Below are 22,743 nucleotides of genomic sequence, written 5' to 3'. Positions count from 1 at the left end.
TGGCCATGGCCTTTGACGGCTCCATCCAGGCTGGTACTTGCCGGACTGTTCTTTAAGCAGTTTCCCGATGAAGTCGGTTGTGCAAATTGTGCGTGGACTGCGCGTGACTGGGAAGGGGATGACAACCTTGTACTGCGACACGACATAGAATCAACCGCTTGCCCCAGAGTAGGATGTTTGTCATACTCCCCGATGGCGGATGTTAAAGCAAGATTCGCTACATTTTACAACTGGACATACAAGCAACAACCGCGAGAAATGGCCGAAGCGGGCTTCTTTTTTACTGGACCAAAGGATCGGGTCCAGTGTTTTTCTTGTAACATTTCTCTGGAAAACTGGCAGGTGGAGGATATTCCATGGGAAGAACACGCACGTCATGGTATTGGGCTGTACAACTGCAGCTTCGTAAAACAGGAGAAAGGTTTAAACTATGCCGAGGAAGTCATCGCCAAAGCCGTTGCCAAATCGGAACAAGTGGCCACCGCGGCGGCTGTCGTCTACGCTGAGCGTAAAGAGACTTCAGAAAAGCCGCAGTGTACTTTTTGTTTGAATGCTGATATAAAATGTGCTTTTCAACCTTGTGGTCATGCAGCCTGTTGCGATGCATGTTCCACGCGTATGTATCATTGTCCTATTTGTCGCACTCGTGTCTGGGAGTGGAATACAATTTTTATTTGTTAAATTAAATGCTATGAAACAACCAATAAAGAGAAAGGGGTGGGGAAAAATTAACAAAAGAAAGGGGGTAAAATGCGTACATGTTTAAACATGTGTGGCGAGCAATAGCCACGAATAGTAGGTGGTTATCGACAGTTTCAATACATGAGACCAGACACAAACTAGGTCAATCGCCAGTCCAGCTGAATGAGACTAGACACAAACTAGGTCAATCGCCAGTCCAGCTGAATGAGACTAGACACAAACTAGGTCAATCGCCAGTCCAGCTGGCGATCAAAATTATTTAAAAGCCGTGTGTCGCTGAGGCTGACTTGCAGTTGAAGCTTATTTTTGGACGCTCATCATGGACGACTATCAGCTTACGGATGTTGATCGTATGGACACTGATGCTATTTTCGACGAAGGGTCATGGAATCTGCCACCATCGCCACCGTACGTTATCACCGATGTGGATCGTCAGGATACCGATGCCATACTTGCGACTGGTGATTGGGATGACTGGGTGAGTGACCCTTGAAGATAAGAATAGTTTTTTGTTAAAAAATAGTTTAAATTTCAACACTGGCTTATCTGGATTTCTTTTTTCTGAAACCATCGTAACTAATAACTACTCTAAATTTTAATACCTCTATTTCAAAGTAAAGATTTTTTGACAAATAAAAACTAGGAGGAAACCATTTTTTACCACCAGTCAGCGGTTGTCTATGCGATAAAGACTTCGAATAAAATTATAATCATCGACAAAAAAAAGGCGGTCGTTCGATACATTTAGAATGTTGGAATAAAAACCTTCTGGTAGACTGTAGCTTGCTAAATATTTAAGATAGTTAAATTATTTAAATTATTTGCAAATTCGATAATGATTTACATTTTTCCACTTGGAACAAGCATTTGCTGAAAACAAATGCAAAAAAAAAGTTCAAAATAATAATAACATATATAAATATCAGTAAGCTGATACACTGCCTCCTGGTAAATAATTAACTATCAAGCTATTGTTTTTAATAATCAGCAGTCTTTCGCTTTATACGTGACTGACCTTTCCAGAATAGTATAATCTGTTGTGGCCGATACCAAGAATACTGATTCATCTATTGATAACAGTAATCATCGATGCCAGTCAGTCATTCGACCTACTTAGAACAATAGTTTGTTATGGGCGATACTGTATTGTGAATACGGATCTGTCCTAGTTAGAGCAATAGTCTTCGACGCCAGTCAGTCTTTTGACCTACTTAGAACAATGGTTTGTTTTGATGGACACGGTATTATTGTGAATACGGATCTGTCCTAGTTAGAGCAATAGTCTTCGACGCCAGTCAGTCTTTTGACCTACTTAGAACAATAGTTTGTTATGGGCGATACTGTTTTGTGAATACGGATCTGTCCTAGTTAGAGCAATAGTCTTCGACGCCAGTCAGTCTTTGACCTACTTAGAACAATGGTTTGTTTTGATGGACACGGTATTATTGTGAATACGGATCTGTCCTAGTTAGAGCAATAGTCTTCGACGCCAGTCAGTCTTTTGACCTACTTAGAACAATGGTTTGTTTTGATGGACACGGTATTATTGTGAATACGGATCTGTCCTAGTTAGAGCAATAGTCTTCGACGCCAGTCAGTCTTTTGACCTACTTAGAACAATAGTTTGTTATGGGCGATACTGTTTTGTGAATACGGATCTGTCCTAGTTAGAGCAATAGTCTTCGACGCCAGTCAGTCTTTTGACCTACTTAGAACAATGGTTTGTTTTGATGGACACGGTATTATTGTGAATACGGATCTGTCCTAGTTAGAGCAATAGTCTTCGACGCCAGTCAGTCTTTTGACCTACTTAGAACAATAGTTTGTTATGGGCGATACTGTATTGTGAATACGGATCTGTCCTAGTTAGAGCAATAGTCTTCGACGCCAGTCAGTCTTTTGACCTACTTAGAACAATGGTTTGTTTTGATGGACACGGTATTATTGTGAATACGGATCTGTCCTAGTTAGAACAATAGTCTTCCACACCAGTCAGACTTTTGACCTAATTAAAATAAAAGTTGTTTAGTTGAGCACCATCTTGTGTATAGACATCTGTGTCAGTTAAAACATTACTTGAATAACACAAAATACTGAGAACTTACCAAGTTTCAACGATATAGGTGTTAAGGAACGCTGATCAGGGAGGCGCGGGGAAAGCGACGGATGGAGCCATGGACATTGATATTCCAGACGTAGTTTCGGGAAAGCCACTGGTAAGCTAACAAAACATTAAATTAAACGACGTTTGCTCAATAAAGCCGAAAAATTATTTTGTTACAATTAGTTGTTTTCGCAAAACAAACAAGTCGGTTTTGTACAACAATTATAAAAAAATTTAAGTAATATGCAGCTCACTATTATTTTAATTGTTCTAGTATTTTTCTTTCGCAATTAATAAGTCGTTCTTCTTGTAATACATATTATATATCTGTAGACGCTTGAAGAAATTAGCGATATTCCGGATTTCTCAGCTCTATTCAGCCTGACTGAGAACAAAGAGCGCCAATTCAAGAAATTCAACAGCACCGAGTACGAGTACCGTGTGGAAATCGCCACACTGCCGCGTATTTATTCCCAGGAAGAAACTGTCTTGCTTCTGCCTTTGCTGCTGGAATCCATATTGAATCTATGCGTGACTCAGTTTCAACCGCCGGATCGTGTTACCATTTCCATTAGCTGTGCGTCGCTGGAATTCCCAATTTACTTGTCTATGCGAAAATTGTCGGACTTCAGTGTCGACGACCTTGTTGCTGTCTGTACCAAGGCCAACTCCGGGCGGATGGTGCTGGACGATACCTGCTCGATCCGCATTTTTCGCACTATCATACCAAGCGGGGGGAACTGGAGATTTCTACATCGTCACGTGGCGCGGGACGCAAAACGTTTCAGCAAGTCTATAGTTACTGTTCGCGTGGATAACAACTATTGCCTCCCAGCTGCATTGTTCTTGGGCAAGTACCGTCTGACCCACGATGTTAAAGAAACGTACAAAAGCCAGTGGAAGCACCTGTACAGCAAGGATGGAGTCACTAAGCTGACAGGCCATGCCCGAGAGATCATCCAGCTGACTGATTTACCGTTGGGACGGTGTTATGACCTTAACGACCTGAGTGCCATCCAGGAAGAATGCTTTCCCGAATTCCAAGTTAAAGTTATTTCGGCGGATCACGGCAATACCATTATCGCCCGCGTACCAGAGAAAAAAACAAAGGATATGAAAGAAATGTTTGTCTTGTTGGAGAAGAATCACTTTGACCTCGTAACTACTGTCACCGGTATTTTCAACTCATCATACTTCTGCTCAGAGTGTGATAAGCCGTACAGCCACAAGGAGCGGCACCGATGCGGTGGAAACTGTCGCTTTTGTTATCGGTCAGTAAATGACTGCGTCGAGGGGTCCGTTGTTTACTGTGGCGACTGCAGGCGTACCTTCAACAACCAGGAATGCTTTAACATCCACACGGCTGATCGCCGCAATGGAAAAACCTATTGCTCCCAGATTTTTTACTGTAAAGACTGCCGCCGCTTTGTGAACTTAACACGCCGCCCAAATGAAAAGCACAAGTGTGGGGAGATGTTTTGCACGGTTTGCCGCGAGTGGGTCCAGCAGGCCACGCATAAGTGTTACATCAAAACCTTTCCAAAACCATTACCACCATCACCGGATCAACCAGAGCGACCAAAGCGATGCATTTTCTTCGATTATGAGACGTACAACGATCCGGTCAATGGACATACTCCAAGTTGTGTTGTGGCTCAGTACGAAGACGGTACGGAATTTCGATTTCCGGCGGACGGTCAACCAATGACCAAGGATGTCGGGCAGATGTTTGGGGAATGGCTTTTTTCGGAGCAACACAATCACTACACGATTATTGCTCATAACTTCCGGGGATATGACGGTCATTTCCTTTTGAAACACCTTTTGGATAATAAACTGCGCGGTGTGGAAGTTATCAAGAGGGGAACCCAGCTTCTGGAGCTGCGCTATCGATCCTTGCATATGTGTTCCCGTGACACGTTAAATTTCATGCCGATGAAACTCAGCAGTTTGCCGAAAGCGGTTGGTTTGGAAGTGGAGGTCAAGAAAGGCGACTTCCCTCACCACTTCAATAGACCTGAAAACTGGGATAAAGTGCTGCCTTGGCCCGAACCGGAAATGTACGTTTTTGACGGCCTGAAGAAGAAAGAGAAAGAGGAATTTTTAAAGTGGCACGCAGAAGCAAAAGCTGCTGCGGGTGGACAGTTCGACTTCCGCGATGAAATCATGACCTATTGCTCGAACGACGTCACTGTGCTCCGACGTTGTGCCTTGAAGTTCGTTGATGACTTTGTCGCTCTGACTAATCTGAACCCGCTGGACAGTATCACTATGTCATCCGCCTGCAATAAGTATTATCGCACGTTCCATCTGGCACCCGAAAAGTTGGCTGTATTGTCCTCCCATGGACCTCACCGCAACCGACGCACCAGCGTTCAAGCCACGCAATGGTTGGAGTTGCTGAATCGAGACCTGAGTGGGCGTATTCAGCACGGACGAAACGGCAAGGAAGTCCACATCGGACCGTACTTTGTGGACGGTTTGGATGCTAGTACTCGTACAGTTTACGAGTACAACGGTTGTGTATTCCACGGGCACCCCGAATGCACCGAACAAGATGATCGGTCACCATTCTCTCGTAAAAAGATGAGTGAGGTGTACGAGGAATACCTGGACCGTGTACGATACCTGGAGGATGAGAAGTATACAGTAGTTACCAAGTGGGAGTGCGATTGGAAGAGCGAGCGTCAGGAAGCCGATATCGCTACTTTCCTGTCTGGCCAAAACCTTCGCGAACCCCTGAATCCCCGGGACGCCTTTAAAGGCGGGCGTACCAATGCCAGTCGCTTGTACTACGCAGTGAAGCCGGGGGAAATGATTATGCACTTCGACGTTGTTAGCCTGTACCCTTTCGTTAATAAGACCAAGACCTACCCCATCGGTCACCCCGCCATTGTTTTGTCGAATTTTAAGGACGTGAAGGAATATTATGGCTTGGTTTCCTGTAAGGTACTACCCCCGGCGCAGTGTTTGTACCCTGTTCTCCCTGCTACTATCAACAAGAAGCTGGTATTTACGCTTTGTCGGACCTGTGCGGACACCAAAAGTAACTACTATTGCCAGCATTGCGACGCTGACCGCTGCCTCGAAGGTGTATGGACCACCCCGGAGCTCCATCACGCCATCGATAGGGGATACACCGTGCAGGAAGTGTGCGAGGTATGGCACTGGGATACCTTGGTAGCCGGTGTTTATGCTGCGTACATCAACAAGTTTCTGAAAATCAAGATGGAGGCCAGGGGATGGCCTAGCTGGTGTAAAACTCCCAACAGAAAGATGACTTCATCCGCCAGGTCAAAGAGCGTGAGGGGATTGACCTTGATTCGGAAGCCATGATCTACGATGCTGGGCGCCGTAATGTGGCCAAGAACTGTCTAAACTATTTGTGGGGCAAGCAAGGACAGCGGGATGATATGACTATGACCAAGTTCGTCTACAAAACCAAGGATTATTTGGACATGATCCGTTCCAAGGCCGTTGAAATTCATGATGTTTTTGCCATCAACGAGGACTGTCTCATGGTGACGTATTCGAAGGGAGAAGACTACAACGAAGGTAGTAGCGCTACAAACGTTGCCCTGGCCGCCTTCACCACCGCCAATGCTCGCCTAATCCTACTGGACATGATGGAAAAGCTGGGCGATCGCCTCCTGTACTATGATACTGATTCGGTCGTCTTTCTCACTCGCCCTGGGGACTGGGTGCCGGAGACGGGCAGTATCCTGGGCGACTGGGACAACCAGTTGCAGTCCGGGGAGAGCCACATCGTGAAGTTCGTGTCGTGCGGCCTAAAGGTGTACAGCTACGAGACTGACACTGGTCGGATCGAGTTAAAGGTAGGTAAACGTAAAGTAATTATGTATGTACAATCTATATATATATAAATATATATTATTCATTGTCCTTAGGCAAAAGGCCTTACCCAAAACGGGTACACGGAAGATATTCTGGATTTTAATGAAATCACCAAGACCTTCGCCCGGACCGGACAGACCTTGGACTTCGACCAACTGAAGCGCCTGTTGGACGGAACAGAATCCCATGTTCAAATTATTTATCCTGAATTCATCAAACGGAATGGCAAAACACAAGAAATTAATACCGTTTGTTTGTTTAAGAAGTTGAGAATGGTTTATGACAAGCGTATGTTGCTTCCCGACTTCACAACGCTACCTTTTGGTACTAAGCAATAAGCAAAATTGCTTTATTCACATACAACTTTTATTATTGGAGTAGCAAGTTAACAGCCGCGAACTGTTTTAATGTTTCTTACTGTTTCATCCGCAGGCTTTATCTATAAAAATAAACATCTTTTTTTTTGTTAGCAACTGTTGTTACGAAAAGAGGCTAAAACAGCCCAATCCTCGCAACTCACTAGCAAGAAACTTCGTTTTCATGTTGGTGTGGTTGTGAGTATTGATCAACACGGCCTATGACTTTGTCGTCTTGGTAAACTGTTTTTCAGAAAACATTTTATATTGGACGCTTAAGCGAAACTTTTCGGTACCATTGGAAAACTCCTGGGGAAATTTCGCTGGTTGTTATTTGGATAACAAAAAATGTGATTACCGTAAATAATTGGCCTGATTCAATGATGCACTCTCGGCTCAGTCTCGGCTTAAAGGGCGGAGTCAATCAATCAGAGAAGGGGGCATGTCTGACCAATCAGAGAAGGGGGCGTGTCTGACCAATCAGAGAAGGGGGCGTGTCTGACCAATCAGAGAAGGGGTGTGTCTGACCAATCAGAGAAGGGGGCGTGTCTGACCAATCAGAGAAGGGGGCGTGTCTGACCAATCAGAGAAGGGGGCGTGTCTGACCAATCACGTGTCCCTGCCAGACCTATTGCCTTACTACTGGTATCCAATGACGTCAAGCTGTGAATCTGTTAAATAAGATGTCATTTAGGAGAAGCCGCCCACGCAAGGTAAGACTGATTTTAAATCAAAAATCAGCCCTACCTTGCAAGTCTGTTATGAGAGACCGGAATGCGCATCGATCGTTAAAAGCAGGTATGTCATGCCCCACATGTGTTTAACGATCGGTACGCTTTCCGGGCAGGATGTCATTTTGTCATTTCATTTTGTCAGTTTGTCAGTTTGTCATTTATTGGCAACAAGCAAAATGTATTACAGTGCAGCGCAACAGTGCCTATCCGTTTACGTCAAATGCTGCACTAGGTATATTGTATTACTATTCTGTATATGACTATGTGCAACATCATCATAAAAGATGCATACACGATATCCTGGCAGAGGCCAAATAGTAAAATCTATCACTAGCTAAGGTAACATGAGTAATCATGTTATGTGATTCTACATAATAGGCAAGGTCATGCAATTCGTCATGTAATTTCTACCAGGATGTAACCTTTCGGCTATTCTATACAATATAACCTACGGTATTGTTTTACTTCCGCCTTGGCCCGTATGAGACCAGCGCGACAACTATGTTTTATTTCAGTTTTTAAAGCACCTGAGAACTCACTTGTCATCTTAAAAGTCAAAATAAGTGTTAGCTTAAACTATGAAATAAAAAGTTACTTAGAAAAACCTAGGCTAAAATCTACACACTCCCACCGAAACCCCTGGGGGGTGCCCCCAGGTGCGCCTCAGGAGGGAGGGTCTGCAACAAGATTTTCCTAGACACAAAAAAAAATTTTTAATGAAAGATGCCGGGTCAAAAGCAGTGCAGGTAGCCTTATGGCCTGAACCAAGTATTGAGAATTAAAGTAAAAGGCCACATTCGCGCGCGCGGAGCGCGAGCCAGAGTAGCCAAGCAGACATTACTGTACTTCGGAAACCACTGGAACTTTTATAAGAAATATAAGTTGCACTAAATTAAATCCAGCAGTTCTTTAAAACTGTTTGCTTTTCTGGATTACAGGGTTAGGAGTACTGTTTTAATCAAGCGCAGGAGGTTTTGCAATTATCAGCGCAGTTTGCGCGGGGTCTACTAGTATGGAATGATTTCGAGTCTGATCAAATTATTTCAAGCTAGCAAAAGTTCCAAAACCGAATCCGATGCTAATATCAAAGCAGAATTAGGAGAAAAGTTGGGTTTTCGCGCGAAGCCGACGCACGATTTTCCTGCCAGATTCGGTAGAAATTCAACGAAAAATAATATAATTATTTTTTTTTATTTCTTTGTAGAAGACGAAAGTCGTTGCCACAAACTACACTGATTCAGGCGTTTTTTAAGCAAAAGTGAAAAAATAAGTGTCGATTGGTGTAGGAAGAGATGTTGGCTAAAGAAACGGCGAAGCTAGTTTTGTATCTCTAACAAGCACAGTACGAGTTAATCTCGTACAGTTAATCATGGAAAACATGCCACGATTTTTTTCTCTTGCGTAAAACATGCCACGGGAACTCTGTAGATCGACGTTTCATCCGTGCGTGTGTCCCAGAATTAGGATGTTGAAAAAATCAATGTGCAGCTGCACGCGAAATGGAAATTATTATTAATAATTTTAGAAAGCAGTCTTTCAAGTTTTTGTAGGCAATAAAGTACATTTGTGCCAGAAAGTGCGCTAACAATAACCTACGCAGTGTTTTGTGTGCTTATATACGGTAAACATGCAGAACGTCACGATCGTGAAGTTTAAAAAATAGAACTAGTTCTATTTCCAAAATTTGACGAAAGGCCAGATTTCGACGAACGTAACCTTGATGAAACTAACTTACGGAAAGGTGATGTGTGTGTGGTTATACTTCACACCTCACGGTCAGTGACGGTAACTGTGACGGAGATACGAGTATGAATGCATCTATACTCGCGGAAATAGCTCAGTTTCGCGGGATGTGACGATCTTAAGCCCGAGTCAAAATAGGCCTTAAAGACTGTATTTTTATTGTCCAGTTTCTATACAGGAGAAAATCGCTGAGCACACAATAAAAACCGTCGTAATAGCACGACCGACAGCGACGGATGCGCTGCGTGTTGAAATGCCGATGCCGTCACTTTCAAAAAATGTAAATGAAAAGTACTTCGTTTTGTCTCATATAAACGCGCGCTGATAAACGTGCACTCAGTCGTGCAGTGCATACTGTGTCTCATATAAGTGCCCACTGACCCCTGCTTGCATAATATAGCGTTATTAGCCAGAATGCTTGTTTTCTTGCTACAATGACAGCTCGGGCCGCAAAAACAGTAAAACTTATAACTTTACCTGGCTGGACCAGCAGATAAGCATGTTGTCTGTCAATTCCTTCAGAAGTTTCTGCGATGCATCCGTAGATACCCGCATCGTTTAGCGTCGCATTCCCGATGACTAATCGGAAGGGGTCGGATAAATTGTATTTACCTAAATGCAAAACGTAAACGAAAAAATAAATTACATCAGGGCCTGTTTCTACGGACGAGCATGAACGGTAAATTTACTATTAAGAGTGAGTCTTGAAATTCACGATGGCGTTCGCGATTCCTAGTCGTGCATTATCGTAATAGTAGGCAGATTTACGGACTCGGAAGTTATAAAACCAGCAAATGCAATGCTAGAGCAAATGACACGCCGTGGGATCGCTTTCGATAATGCGATCTCATTCACGATCACACGCTATCTTTTAATTAATCTGCATATTAATTTTCAAGAATAATTATTGAAAATTAATTAATCGAAAACTCATTGCGTACTGATGAGAAGAAGAGCCAGCGTTCTCCACTTCTGTAATAAATGTCGAAGTTGCGCTGTTTCCGATTCCAGTATATGTGCCATTACACTTCTGATTTCTGGACACTCGTAAAGTGCACTTAGCGTGATATCTCGACAACCGGATATTGCGCGCGCAAACGGTTTTCAGAACAATGTATACAAATCATTTAGCTTTAGTATGATATAAAGTATTTTAAAAAAAGTGATTCGGAATGCGCGAAAGCGAACGTTTTAGTGTATGTATCCCATTTTTGACGCTATGTCCCGGGCCATTGTCCTTAATTATTAGTGGTATTAATAAATCAGTTGCTCTATGAGCACACCAGAGTTATTGTCATAATTTCAATGCGCGAGACAGACTTACCATGTTGACGATGCATCCGTCCTTCTTCCACGTCACTGACGGCGGAGGGATTCCGTCAACTGGACATTTTATTTTAGTTGTGTTGGGCCCCCGCCCAACACAACTACAATAAAATTTCCAGTTGACGGTATGCCTTATGGCCTGAACCAAGTATTAAAAATTAAAGTAAAAGACCACATTCGCGGAGCGTGAAGCCAGAGCAGACATTACTGCACTTCAGAAACGGCTGGAACTTCTATTAGAAAAATAAGTCGCAGAAAATTAAAGCCAGCAGAGCCCGACTTCGAGGAGCTGGCGTCCGATGGCGGCGATGCTGGACTCGCCTCCCAGCTACAGCTGCGCGGTGCCGGTGCGGCGCGGGCGCTCAGTAAACAGGTGGCTGCGCAGGAAATCCAGCTTCGTTCAATAACAATGCAGGACAGAAAATTATTACCGAAGATACTCCGCACTGTCGCTATTCCAAAGTGTTTATCACGTTTAAATAAACATTCCCGCGGCAATGTCAATACATTCAACGCTGGCCCGAAGCATCAGCACAAATATAATTATTATACACACTGGCGATATGCTAACAGAGATAAAGTCTCCACTTCCGGCTGCTTATGCTGCTGTGAAAACGAGAGACCGGTTTAGGCGATACTCCGCGTCAATCGAACACTGCAGAAAGAACGACAACATGTAGAAAATTCAGCCGATATAGAAATGACGCTACGGCCACTTCAACTCACTCAAATAAACTGCCGTGTTTGCTTTCATCGTCCGCTGTGCTACTCCGGGCGGTGCAAGCCGTGCAGCGGATGATGGCCTCATCGCGTTGTCTCTTCCGTTGTGCGCGCTGGATTAACATTTACCGCCACCCGATCGCCAACATCCGCTGGCAATCGGCGGTCAGATTGCAATCGCTGGCACAGATACAGAGTAGCAGCGGCCAGTAATGAGTGACTTCCCCGGCGCTGTGGCCGCTCTTGCCACTGATCCATTCCCGCCACGACGAAGCCTTGAAACTGACACGTTAAATATATATTTCAGTCAGCCGATCAGTTTTTTTCGCTCGGGCTCAACAGCTGCGAGTGAACACTTAATACAGCTCTGTCTATCACTTAATGCGGCCGCCCATTGCAACACACACCGGACTGTTGGTATTGTAGTTGCACTCTGTAGGCAGCACATAATGCGATTATGATTGTGATTATGGCTGAGCACGAAATTGCCGCCCCTTCCGCCTTTTTACACCGCTCCTCGATGGTCTTCGTCATTAGCCATTTTCAGAACAGCCACGACCGACAAAGTGCAAAAACTAGGCTTGTTCCCCGTACGGCGAACTTACGGTTGACAGCGCGTTCATGTTCAATAAATACAAATTTCGTATTGCCTAATAAAAATTATATAAATAAAAATAGTGGATGAATGCAAAATAAGCGTCGGAAAAACATAGGTCTCGATCGGGATGTACATATGTAGATGCATAGGTAAAACACCTATAAGAAATGTATCTACGTGTACGTAGATATCTAAAGACAAAACATCGGAAAAAATTATGTTTAGATGCGAGACTGGTCTCGGTCTCGTTCTTCATATATTCATGTACGTCGTATTTTTTTACATATAAAAAATTTATATCCAAATATACGAGTATATACGTATACAGATATGGAAAACATAGATGTAGAAAAAGTATATATACAATAAAAACATATATGTACTCGTGTATAAAAATATATGGCTTATGTGTGTGTTTAGTATAGGTATACGTGCGCGTGTTGTATGAGGGAATGTCCAAGTTAGGACATTGGTGGTTCACTGGTTCCGAACCCATAGAACCACCATAGAACCACACAAACTAGCTTGCGGCACGCTGTCACGCTACCACTCCACCCCTAGAACCAGGTGAAACTAGCCGAAGAGGGAAGATAACCGGGAGGAGAAAATTTAAAGACAAGGCCGTGCAAAAGACGGCCTTGTCTTTAAATTTCTTGTCGGCGTTGACTTTAAATGTCGGCCTTGTCTTTAAATATAGTATAATGATTTTATCTTGTAGTCACCGTAGTCGTCTGTTGACACGCTGTAGTGATCCTAAGCCAAAAGAAGCAAAACATCTTCTGTCGCATTTTCACCTAGCCGGAACATGTGATTTGTCGAAGTATGATAAGCTTCTGTAAGGAAATGTTCTCAGGGTTCGAATTAAACGCCTTTGGTTGTAAACTAAACAGAGTTTTGCAACTTCTGACAACACCATGACCTGTTAGAATTATGTCATCTTTTTAATAATGTCAAACACCGTCGAATTCGGCGAAGCTTACTAGGAAGCAGATAGTCCAACATCGTTTGTATAGGATAACGGGCCCGGACAAGGTTATAATACCCAAGATCCAAGATCCAGGACCCCCAAGATCAAAACATTCCCCACCCTTGAGTACATACTTCCGGAAAATGAATACACTTTCGGCTTAATCGCCACTGTATTTATGTATCCGGTTGCACTGCATTACGCATAATATGAAGACAAATTACTGCTGTATCAGCAACCTGCACCAACAGCAGCAATCAGGAAAGCAAATCGAATTACAGGCCATCAAGTAATTACACGAAAAGTTTGCATATACGTATCTGTAGATTCCTGACAAATGATAAACAAATGCCCAGAAAACTCTTCGGGTGAAGTTTCCCATGAACAAAAGCGGCTTTGACCAAATTCAAGTTCAAAGTCGAGCACTACTACACACAGTCTTAGAAACTGCGCATGCAAAGCCAATAAATTACACAGTACTGCACGATATCGCGGCTTTACTAGTACTCTTTGCATTTCCATTACACCGGCGCCATGCTATCGCTTAGCGGCCTTGCGTTGACTTGAAAATAAACGGACGCATTAGATTGTAAAGTTACATTATGTTGTCTTGATGTTTGCACATCGCGTTTGCACCTTGCGAGCAATCCACCATACATGAATACCAAATTGCATGTTTTCAACATCCGCGTTCGTGCGTTCAGCCACAGCAACGCAGTGTTCACGGTACACTGTAGATCGCAAAGCTACACATTCTGATGTCGGTCTTTATTTCACTCGATTTGGGGTGTGGATGAAAGTTATTCCAAAGCCGAACCGGCAGCCGCCGCCACAACAGATCCATCGTGTACAGTATTCGTGTTAATCCGTTTCAACGGGAAATCCTCGACATCCCCGGGTTAGGCCAGTACCCTCTGGCTCCGAGCTCGGGTCGACAGGCTACTGACCTGATCGGGGGATATCTTTGCCGGAAGATGAGGAGCAAATTATTACTGGATGGCGGCGTAATAGCGTTCCATTATGGCGTCAGTGAATTTCATAATGATGGCCCGAGTGGGTCATGGGCGGCCGCTTCGGCTAGCATTTTTCGTGGAATCCATCCAGCCAATTACTACTGCTGAAAGCGAAGCGCTTATCACGATTCGGAAGACTGACCCATCGCCCGGCATCACTCAGCACGAAATCGTGATAATCAATCCGATTGCATTATTTCATGCTGGATGTTGCCGCATTCCGATGGCTGCTTCCCTGTCGTTGGACGTACGGCCGGGTATACCTGTACGACCCATATCCGCTTGAAATCGGGTTAACAAAAGCTCCCCTGTTGAAACATTTTACCGATACACGGGCTCGAGGCGGTGAAAACAACGGATTAGCTAAAGCAATTTGTTTCGTGAGGTTTCTCGTTTGTTCTGATAAACGCCATGTTCATTTTGCACTTATACAGGAATGGCAACTTATAACGACCTTATCGGGGATACAATTATAGTTGGTACAGAAATTGTATTCAAGCAAAGAAAATGAGCTATCTCGGACGTCTACCGAGCAAGATGTTATATCCCGTGTGCCTTACGCAAATTTAGTACGAGGCTAACTTGTGAGAAGGATTTTTCAGATACATATTCGAATACCATAACTATATAAATCTCCATTTTATTCACAAATCCGTAAACGACGCTCTTTAACACCATTGCATGCTGTAATAATGACTGTGTGACGTTAAAGTTGCGCACAACGAAAAAGCTATACTTCGCTCTTGTCGTAATGTCATGTACAAATATTAAAGGAAGGTACAAAATGCACTGCATGCAGTCATTCTTTAGCGAGTAACAAGCGATCCGTTCGCCTATACAGTAGAACCAGTGGGAAGTTAAGGAAAATGGCCCGGTACTTAGCGTCAAAACTGGGATACATATACTAAAACTTTCGCTTTCGCGCACTCCGAATCACTTTTTTGCAATACTTTATATCATACTATATCATACTATATCATATATGATATAGTCATACTATATGATATATATCATACTATATCATCTGTAAATATCTCATAAAATCAAACCAAAAAAGTATAAAATTTTCAAAATACCAAAAATAAATTCCATTAGCCTTAAAAGTCTCCCAAGTAGAGTTTGGCTACTGTTGGTTCGATAATAATAATAATAAAAATAATGCATTGTCATGTGTTGGAATTGTATCTTTATTGTGATCACGCCGCTGGAGGAGTTCTCCATGACGTGCACCGGCCGCGTCGACTGCAGCCGGCTGGGGCCCAGCGCGCACTTCATTTGGAAGTACGACGGCCAGTTCGTGGCGGCTCCCGATTTCTACCGGCCTCCCATTGCCGTCCACTCGCACATCCCCGGTCGGCTGCAAAGCAACGTTAACGGCAACGCATCAGCGGAAGGAGCTGCCGAAGTCTTCTGCTCCAGCACGTTGACCATCACCGTCAGCGGGGTGGCCGATCGTCGGCCGGCGCGGCTGGATTGTTGGCTGCGCACGGATCTCCGCAGCTACGAGTGGTTCGTCCAGTCGGCATTCGTCGATTTTGCATGAGCAGTAATTACAGTAGATTTAGAAGGAGAATAGAAGTGTTTCTCGGCTTTATCCTGTAAGCTTTTCCTGTTATTTTTCTGGCAGCCCTCATGTACTCGTATAATTGCTTGATTTTCCTTATGTTTTATATCTGTACAATGTCATGTCAACATATTCGAAATATTTGGAAAATTATGGCATATAATAAACCTAATTAAGAATCAAATATACTTACCAAAGAATTCATTGAAAAAAAGAAAAATTACGCAAATGGAAATAATTTTTAACCAGCGACTTCTCGGTACCTGCTCTCGTTCGACCTAGACCACGAAAACTAGGAATTGTAGACAAGCAAACCGAGGAACCACCGAGGAACCTTCAATCGAGGCCCCATTTTGAGGAGGAGTGGCCTCCCCGTACACCCGCAGTCGGGTAGCTGTTAGGTTGTGTGCTGTTTTTACTGGTGTTTTTCTCCATCTACCAGATCTTTAATCTGGTAGATTCTTTAGCTGCGTTTCTGCATAGCTGGCAGCGTACAACACTGCTCACTCAGCAGGGTAGATTCCGTTTCTGTCTCTGCCGGTGGATTCTGCTGCCTTGATAAACACGCCGAGCCGCCTTTACACTGCGTGCAACATTCGGACTTGCACGTTTCCCGTGTGGCCGCAGTGGTGGGTATAGGGAAATCGGCGGGAATGATCCAGCTGCAAAAGCGATTGGCGCCGAACCAAATATTAGTGGTCACTCGCACTTTTTCTAATACATTATCGGCCGGATCAGGATGTAGCCTACATAAGGCCGTCGCAAAGGTCAACATCACCAATTTGATCATTACAGCTTGCAATCGCCCGAGACTGGTCAAAACTCAAAATTCGCATGTTTCTTTAAAGCTGCGCGGCTCCATAGCTTTGCTTGCCCAAGCGGTATTCAGTATCGAAGGCAGAGAGCAGCAGAGGGCAGGATTGTGCTGCCATTTCACAGTGCTAGGTACAGTGTCGTACACTGGCGGTAGAATTACAATCAGAACTAACGCATCAAGACTGCCATGCCGACCGCCCGGGGTGCCGTTCTGGAACCCCGATTTCTGCCAGCTTTCAACAACCAAAACCATATGGCGCATGTTTTGCGTCCGAACCGACATTAACTTATTCCGTTTACGTAATGAAAAGTATCTGTCGAAAGTGCACCCGCCCGTGTATTCATAACCCTTCATGGGCAATGGTGCCGGCAGGCGACACACGTTTTTAACGGACTGTGGCCATCTATGGTTCGACTTGTAGAATACGCATTAGACATTTTCGAATAAAGCGTTGTCAGTAGTACCTTGCTGATTTATCTTGGGTTTAATTATTCATCCCCTAATTCGTTAGTTAGCAAAACCTACGAGAGGTCAGAAAATCAAAATTAGCGATTTGCGCGCATCTATTGTTCTTAATTAACTTAAGACACAAGTTCAGATTATGTTTTTATTGCTGCTTTAAGGTCCCTTATTGCTTATTACATTATGGGATAACGATTAACTGCTGCCGATCGCTGGGTAAAAAAACCCAAACACCTTGTCGCCTCCAGACACCAGTGCCCGTCAACGGGTTAACTAAGCATTCTAACCGGCATGTATGGGAGAAGCACAGGGAGGAGATTTTTAATTCAAGGCAGTGCAAACAAAGGTGGCAAAACGCAGCAGGATGCGTCATTTAGTTAACTATTGTAACAGTAGCCGATCTGGCTGCTGTTCTAGTGGGTTGGCGTGTTGACCTTACCACGATGTTGTGTGGGCTGTTGGGATGAAAGGTTGGCACGGCCGAAAACGATGCTGGCCGGGACTGCTCTTACTGACGTAACACAATTACGGAACGTAACAACGGAAGTTCACGGCATGTTTAATGAAAAGAACAATGCAAGACAGGAGCAAGGTTTATGGAAGAGTTTAACAAGCGGAACAAGCTAATCAATCATCAAGCTGATGCAAGCTGTAGCAAGCTGAGACAAAACTGAATTCTAGAAAATGTAAAGAATGACAGCTAGCCGGTAAAATAAAGAGAATTCATAACGTCATGATGAATCATAACTGGGTGGTCTTATGGGTGTACAACTTCTGTCACTACACTATATGGCGCAGCATGATGTGTTTTGCCCCGTTAAGAGAGCCAGGCTGATGACAAGGCTTGTCATATAAAAGAAGCCCGGCTGGATGTGAAGGCCATAAGAGGACGCAGGTAAGTTGTATACGTCCCATGACATATTGCCGGCATTTATTATGATGTGATCATCCTGAATACCGCAACTACGTTTGTGAAGAAACCCCAGGGCGTGCAAAACTTCAAGTTGGATAATTCCATGTTGGATTCAGGCATCGCGGATGCATTATCATTTATCACTCGCGTGGGACGGCCGGCAACGCGACCAGTGTCCGTTTGGCATGTGTATTAAGGAATTTCCAAGGCAGCATATAGCATCCGGCTAGCTGCAGTACTACTGGACTACAGCCAAAAACGCTTACCCTACCTTATTATTTCCCCGAGAGGACTTCGGATCGAGGTATACCTTTCCTCGGTTTTCTTTGGTTTAACCTTTGACGCAGTTGTCACTGCTCCATTCACTTGTGTTTGTATATATAGGGTGCACAATTGCATGGAGAAGTGGCAATTGAACTTGAAGACATTTTTATTTTCATTCTTTCCTCAAAGTCTGCAAAACACCCCGTGCAATTACTGCCGTGCATGTACTGTAAGTGTCTGTGCGGAGAGCACAGAAAACAGTTCGCATTCTTCACAAGTACAAATGTGGGAAAAGCTGGCATATGCTTTTACCGAAGCCGCGGATGTGGCAGGGAATATCCTGTCCGGCCGACCCATAATGTTTTGGCTTGAGAGTTAAGATATCCCAGTGAGGTCCAGAAAATTATCGAAACCCGTTTCCATGTTCCTCGAATTTGAGGTATGTAATGCACTTACTGTCTCACATTTACAACGACATTGTATTCCTTTTAAAATTAATATGATGTCGTTGTAAATGTGGGGCAGGAAGTACACTACAGAGAGAGAGCCGCTGACTGCACACTCAATTACCATTCATTACAACAAGGGAAAATCGTTAGTCGCATTCAAGTATTCTGCTGTTAATATCAGAATCCATGCATGTAATATCCCAACTGTTGCATCTGAATTAAGGTTGCTCTGTTGAGAACGGCTAGCGCCAGTAGCTGTTAACTACACGGTTCCGCAAATATCACAACAAAAGAATACATTGCCTGAACGACGTTTGGCTTTAATAAACGAGGCCAACATCAACTGAGACAGCTGGGCAAAATTTAGAAAAAACAGTTACACTGTAATCCTACCGTAAACTAAATGGAAATGCCACTCCGAAACCGGACAGAATAATCTAGAGTAAACTGATTGTTGGATGATGGTCCGTGTGCGTTCGTTGGCTGGTAGCCTGGTGTCGGTGGGTTTCGTGCATTTCAAGGCAGTGCATGTAAAGCGCATCATGTGAGCGTGCATTGAAGAACTTTTCACATTCACTTCTTTCGTTATAAGGCTTATTGCCCTGTGCATGACGCGCCTTTCTGAGACGTGTTGCACCTGTACTGTACGTATTACTGGTGTTTAACGGAATACAGTGACTTGCCTAACAAAAACTGCTGCTCTTTGTGAATAAACACAGCTGAGTGCCCGTTTTCGAGCTTAAATACAGTCACTCAACCTATCAATCACCGTACTACCTTAAGAAGTTCTTATAATGCATAATTACAGCAGTTCTGATAATACATAATTACAGCTGCCACTTCGAACGCATTCTTTAGATAGTTGTCCTTCATCGTCTTGATTACTTGCTTAGTCATCACGGTTGTCTTTCTCGCCATTCCCTTGAAACCAGCTAATGATCAGGAAAATGGCAGGTGTCAACACTCTTAGATCCTTTTGACTAGCTAGTCAAAAGTGATAGATAATAGTCAACGGCTTGAAAACAGGCGCCTCTATAACCTGTTTTCAAGCTTATACTGGGACCTGTTATCTTTCGCTCTAGCAGTTATTAAATTTTGTACGCTTTTAAGCAACTTCGAGCTGGATGTTGCCACGCTGAACTTTCTCAGCACGGGAGCCATTAAAACCGAGTTCCATTACAATAAATTTTCTTTTTAAAGTACCAGTTGTTAGCGCTCCTATCTAGATTATGACAAACGAAATATCGGCGATCAACTGTCGATGATAGCTGCCGAAAGCAGCATTAGTTATTAGTGTCAGCAATGCACTGGCAATAATATCCTCATAAATTAAGCTACCCGTTATTCCAGCGGTTTTCCAGGGGTTGGCCTACTTTACCTTTGCCCGCCCTTTGCCTTTGCCTTTTCAGTATGCCCTTTTTAACTTTACCTTTGCCTTTGCCGGCGAGATTACGTTCACCGTCCCGGGTGACCTTTGGAAAAAAACCGTTTCAAAAGCTTGTCTCGTTAATTAACCTTTAAAAAGTAGCCACGCTACCGTTTGAAAAATGCGACTATCAGCACAGCACAGAAATTCTTTATGTTATGCTGTTCAAAGCATAAAATATGTACTCGCATGACGCATTTGCAATTTTATTACTCCGATTATCCTTTATCATATTATCCCCATGAAAAACGGGACAAACACCCCACATTTTACAGCAGTTCGTTTAGTATCGTACTCGAATATAAAATAACATTGAAACATTGAAACATGCTAATGTATAAATCGTTCTACCGGTACTGAAATTATTTCTTTGTTAGGCAGTTTGTTTCTTTATGGTACTCGTATGAAACTGTAGAAGTATTAACAACTAAACCAAATTTCTTGCAGTAACTTCAAGCTGGCTGCCTCAACAGTTGACAGCCCTTTTTAAAACAAAGGTCCGTTACGAAACATTTGAGCGTGTTCCTTTTCGCTTTCCGCTGCCCCAGCAACCACTTGACATCATACGCAACAGAGAATCCACTAGAGAGATTGAATCCCTTATGAGTTCTTTACGCAGACCATATAGCGGCAAAGTTTTGCAGTTACAGTATCATTCTATTTTCCTACATGTGTGCGGTAATGGCCAGTAAATGCGCATGCTTAATTTTAACTTACCGAACAGCGACAGAAAGTTGCATTTTTTTAAACGGCAAAGTGGCGACACTGATATTATAAACTTTAAGGGTTAATTTGCGGGACGGGCTGCGAAACGGTCTTTCCAAAGGTTACCCGAGACGGTGAAGGTAATCTCTCGCCGGCAAAGGCAAAAGGTACAGTTGAAAAGGGCAAAGTAGAAAGGCAAAGGGCGGCTAAAGGTAAAATAGGCCGACCCCTAAACAATCAATACTCTGTACTTGGTGTTTGCGTGAACGCTATTTTTTTGTTGCTTCTTTGCGTTCCCGCAAATGTTATCAACAATTGAGAGTGTAGTATTTTGTCACAGTATGCATATCAGTGAGCAGTTCGTCGAAACATGATAAGTACATCGCAACAGCTCAGAAAGACAGATCTGTCACCTGTGCACTGGCTAGTAGTGGTAGCTCGGTCACTCGTTCACCAAACGGGCTCTGTGAAGTGGACAGTAGTGGTAGACGACAGTAGCTGGGTTCCCTTAATTAGTACTTTTTGTACATGACAGTTCATTTTTCCACTTACCTTCGCTAGTGACTCAAACGGAATTATAGTGGAAGGTCAGCCGTATGGACAATGATTATGGTCAAATAAGATTATTTTTTGATTCAAGTTACAGTCATAGTTTTCAGTTAGAACATAATACATTACTGATTTTTTGCTTTATGCAACAAAATTTGGAAATTTTTTCCAAGTTCACCGTAAGATTTATCGTTCTACCGGCGCCGGTACCGGAGGTGATCGATCGGAGCGTAGCGAAAGTCCACTATATTCAAGACTTATGCATAGGTTGATTTCTGTCCGTTACGAAAATCCGTTACGGAAGCTTGTTACGGAAGTTCGTTACGGAAGTGGGATACAGAAGTAATACTATGACATGGTGAGCTGACCGGTATGACCTATGACGTAATTGTCAATGACTACATGGTTGGCAGCCGTGGCGCGTGACGTAGCGGCTGTATACAGCGGTACTGCAACTCTTGATTCTTTCCGTTATAGAAGATCGTTACGGAATAACGCAAGGACGTCAGAGTGACCCTATACACGTACAGTGAAACTGCATCTTTTGATTTTTGTCGGTTATGGTAAATCGTCACGGAAAAAACGCTAGGAGGTTGCGCTACGTCACCGCATTTGCCCGTTATGAAGATATTGCTACATGTAGGGCCTATATCAAATCCTGGAGTTTTTTAGAATTTTTTATCAAATCCTGTCTTTTTGGAAGTAACGCGCGCGTAGCCTCATCCCATGTATCTGCATAATACATGTGGGACCTGGCCCATAAAGGCCTACTCTATATGACTTATACCATACAATGGGAAACCTACTCGACTGCACCACCCCACTCTGCAAGCAGAAGTGGGCCTTTATATAGCTCTCTAAACGCACAACATACAAGCAAGGCCAACGTGTTGCACAACACGTTGGCCGAAGAACGAACATTACACAATTACAGATACAGAACGAAGAACGTACGCATCAACGAACGTACGCATTGTGTGGCGAAGCCCACACTTCCCTCCGTCTACGGAAAAAAAACATGTAATCATAGTCTAAGAAAAGTGGCGTAAACAGGCGCTAAAGAAGCAAAACTATAAAACAAGAGAAATAGACTACTTAAGATACGTACAGAAATAGATCACCAACATGCACTAACAAAGATTTTCCATTTTTTAAAGAAGTATAGTATAGAATATTTAGTATAGATTAATTGTAAGTGCTTCTCTCAGGACGAATCTCCTTCCTGCAGAGAGGACATCTGGGACGTTGTTGTAAAGGGCTTATGGCACAGTCTATGCGTAGCTCCTTGGCGTAGGTGGAAAATATTTTATGGAAGCAGCGAGAACATACTGCGTGGCCGCAATGGAGCTGTATTCGTTTCCTCCTGTGTTTTGGTCGTTTAAAACGCAGTATCAGACGGGACATTCGGTCTGGCTATTTGTTGGTACGGGTTTGGTATTTGGACGTACGGCATGTGGTATATCTGGAGACAAGTAG

The 22,743-nt window shown here is 43.6% G+C and overlaps 1 protein-coding gene across 1 annotated transcript; it reads left to right on the top strand.

Annotated features, from left to right (window-relative positions):
* Positions 1 to 258: 258 nt before the first annotated feature.
* Positions 259 to 6,999, top strand: LOC129593190 (uncharacterized). Its single transcript, XM_055489397.1, has 6 exons — positions 259 to 508; positions 996 to 1,180; positions 2,826 to 2,918; positions 3,140 to 5,965; positions 6,079 to 6,642; positions 6,715 to 6,999. The coding sequence occupies exons 1-6, from the start codon at positions 259 to 261 to the stop codon at positions 6,997 to 6,999; spliced, it is 4,203 nt and encodes a 1,400-aa protein (XP_055345372.1).
* The last annotated feature ends 15,744 nt before the right edge of the window (positions 7,000 to 22,743 follow it).

This window comes from Paramacrobiotus metropolitanus, unplaced genomic scaffold (genome assembly GCF_019649055.1).
Source record: "Paramacrobiotus metropolitanus isolate TYO unplaced genomic scaffold, Prichtersi_v1.0 Parri_scaffold0000060, whole genome shotgun sequence".
NCBI classification, from domain to species: Eukaryota; Metazoa; Tardigrada; class Eutardigrada; order Parachela; family Macrobiotidae; genus Paramacrobiotus; species Paramacrobiotus metropolitanus.
Note: the sequence above shows the minus strand (reverse complement) of the source record. Positions and strands in the feature narration are given on the sequence as shown.

Coding starts and splice junctions, on each gene's coding strand:
- LOC129593190 (XM_055489397.1), top strand. CDS start 259: ATGGCCGAAGCGGGCTTCTTTTTTACTGGACCAAAGGATCGGGTCCAG. Junction 2,919..3,139: donor TAGTTTCGGGAAAGCCACTG/GTAAGCTAACAA, acceptor ATATATCTGTAG/ACGCTTGAAGAAATTAGCGA. Junction 6,643..6,714: donor CTGGTCGGATCGAGTTAAAG/GTAGGTAAACGT, acceptor CATTGTCCTTAG/GCAAAAGGCCTTACCCAAAA.